Source organism: Purpureocillium lilacinum, assembly GCF_023168085.1.
Source record: "Purpureocillium lilacinum CBS 284.36 DNA, scaffold_5, whole genome shotgun sequence".
NCBI lineage: Eukaryota > Fungi > Ascomycota > Sordariomycetes > Hypocreales > Ophiocordycipitaceae > Purpureocillium > Purpureocillium lilacinum.
Window position 1 is genome coordinate 3,891,727 of NW_027072115.1, and position 2,793 is coordinate 3,894,519.

The window sequence follows — 2,793 nt, forward strand, 5'->3', positions numbered from 1 at the left end:
ATGGTCCGCGAAGGCACGCGCTCGCAGACGGGCAACTCCCGCCCGCGCGTCTTCTCCGTGCCCGACACGGCGCCCGTCCAGAAGCGCCGGAGCACCAAGGCCAAGCCTGCGGCCGCGGCCGGCGCAGGCGCAGGCGCGGGGCGCAAGCCTGGCCCCAAGAAGAGCGCTGCCGGCGCGACGGGCAAGGCGGCCGGCGGCGTGACCAAGAAGGCGAAGAAGGGGACGGCGGGCAAGGTCGCCACCAAGGTATGTCAAGGCCTCCCTATTTCCTCTGCTGTGTGGCACATTTGTGTTCTTGTGCCGCGCCGCCAGCGCGTCGGGTAGTTATGCGATGATGGAAGTGGCAGCGGTGTGGCATCAAGACGTGGAGCGCGCCGTATACTGGCTTTTGTTTCGGCGAGCAGACATGCTGACGGGTAAAACAACAGGTCAAGGCTGACTCCAAGGCTGTTGAGAAGAAGGTCGCTGGAGCCGTCAAGGCCGCCGAAAAGGTACGTCGCCGACCTTTCACTTTATTCTCTGCATCGCGCGCGCTTCTCTCGGCGTGGCAGTGCTGCCATGGGAACACCCAAACCAGGCACGGCGCGTACGGATTCCAGTGCCTCGAAACTGACGCGACGCAGGAGGTCAAGCCGGACGAGGACAAGGCCGACGGCGCGGCTGCGGCCAAGAGCGACGAGTAATGCCAAGCTGGCCCACGGTCTCTATTCTCAAGGCGGGAGAGTGAGCTGGGGCGCGCCCCTGCTCCAGAGGGGCCATGTGCGCGAACGTGTCGCTGTATCTTTTACCCGCATAGTCGATTACCTTCTCACCACTTTGTTCCCTTTGTGTGTTGGACGCGATGTTGCTGCTTTTTATGCCGGATGTTGGGTCGGGATGTGGTGCGACGCGGCAACGTGGGCGTACGTTTTATGTGCTTGGACGGACATCGGGGTTTGGGATATCCATCTGCCCTCTTGCGACGGGCTTTGCGACGGGGACTGGGGTAGCTATGTCTTAGGAAGCGCGCAACAGGTGTTTGTCCTTTTCTGGCCTTTTTCTACTGTCCCCTTGTCGTTTTGAGTCTCCCAAAGGCGTGATGCGCAGTTGATGCCGATATGTGTGTGTGTGTGTGTGTGTGTGTGTGTGTGTGTGTGTGTGTGTGTGTGTGTGTGTGTGTGTGTGTGTGTGTGTGTGTGTGTGTGTGTGTGTGTGTGTGTGTGTGTGTGTGTGTGTGTGTGTGTGTGGCTTATCCAGTGTTATTTGCTGCTGGCAAGAGACGGTCGCATCTTGAGACCCGTCGTGGACGCGCGAAGGAGTTGGTGGCAGGCATCTTGGCCCTTGCCCGTCAGACCAAGGAGGGGCTTTTGCGAATTCAGACCGGCTAATATGATGATGGCTTCAGAGAGATGCAGCGCGAGGGGTAAATGAGGCTATGGAATGGGGGCGAGGCAAAGTCGAAGAAATGTTTGGTGCGTGTCACGTTCGATGAGGCCATCCGCGCCCTGTGAGGAGCATTAGACATGGAGGGAGGAGGTGAGTGAGGCAGTGATGCATGCCTGGTCGTTGGATAAGCGCGGTAGGATTGTGAAGACGAAAGGCGGATCGCCGCGCCGGTGTGGGTGCATATTGCACATGTGTGTATGTATGCGTGTGTGTTTGTGGGATATCGTGTGTTGTGTTGTGTGAGTGAGTGAGTGTGCGCGTGTGAAGCTCCCCCCTCGTGTAAGGTAAGGTAAGGGTGAGGGCGCGAGACCCGGTGACAGAGTGCCTCACTGTCTGCCTGGGAGGGGCCTCCGCCAGTCGCCTGCCGCCCAGCCTTACAGCGACCTGTAGTGGGCCCTCACCCAAGTCAACACTCCCGTCTCCCACTCCCATGGCGGCCCCTCCAACACCCACCTATCCATCAATCCACCGACTTGGAGTCCAGCACGGCACAGCCACTCACTGCCTCAAAAACGACAAACCGACAACACGCGAACAATACGGCCCGCCGCGACAGCACAGCAGATTGACCGACCGACTGAGTGCCCTAGCCTGCTTTGGCCGCCACGTCGCAGACCGGCCGGGCTGACACGAGCAAACTGGATGCGAGGCTCCGGCCAGGCGGCCCGCCGATTGACACACACCTCACTCACTCACGACTCTTGTCCTCGGTGAGGTTGCCTGTGAACCCTGGACGGACGACACGAGACGGGGTTCTGCCGCCAACAACATCACCGCCATCACGACCGCCCTCCGTCGCCGGTTCCCTCCCCGGTCATCACCAACGTCCCTCACCTCGCCTGGCCGCTCAGCCCTACCGGCGGCGGATCGTCCTGGCGCCATTGACCTGCCCCGAGGCCCACAGCCTCACAGCCTCCTCCCCCGGTCGTTCTCGTCGGCGACCCGGGCCAGCGCCTCACCAGCCGTTAGGCAACACAGCTCACCCACGGCACGGCAGAGTCACAGTCGCCCGCCCGTGAGGCATCACATAAACCACATAAAAGCACGCGCTTGTGTCACGTCGGATGCCCGCTATGATGTGAGCTACGCCAAGCCAGACGACAGCATCGACTCAAGGGAAGAGAAGCACAAAGGCCAGACTGACCGACCACGGCGCTCTCCTTCGTTCAGGCTCGGCCGCTCTCTTTGTTCGCGACTACATGGCCCCGTGCGGGCTCCAGCTTCTCGCCAGCCGCTGAGCGTTAAAGGGGCCTCTTGCAACGCCACCGCCCTCCTTCACTCATGGGATCTACAACCTCGCAGCATCGCAAGAGGCGCGCCGACGCGGCGTTTGGAGACAGTACGAGCACTAAGACGCAAAATCACACA

The 2,793-nt window shown here is 61.0% G+C and overlaps 1 protein-coding gene across 1 annotated transcript; it reads left to right on the plus strand.

Moving 5' to 3' along the window:
* Positions 1-683, plus strand: PLICBS_007777 (uncharacterized protein; the record flags this gene model as incomplete). The annotated part of the gene is made up of 3 exons (XM_018321244.2): positions 1-246; positions 429-491; positions 624-683. The coding sequence occupies 3 exons, from the start codon at positions 1-3 to the stop codon at positions 681-683; spliced, it is 369 nt and encodes a 122-aa protein (XP_018181141.2).
* Between the last annotated feature and the right edge of the window lie 2,110 nt (positions 684-2,793).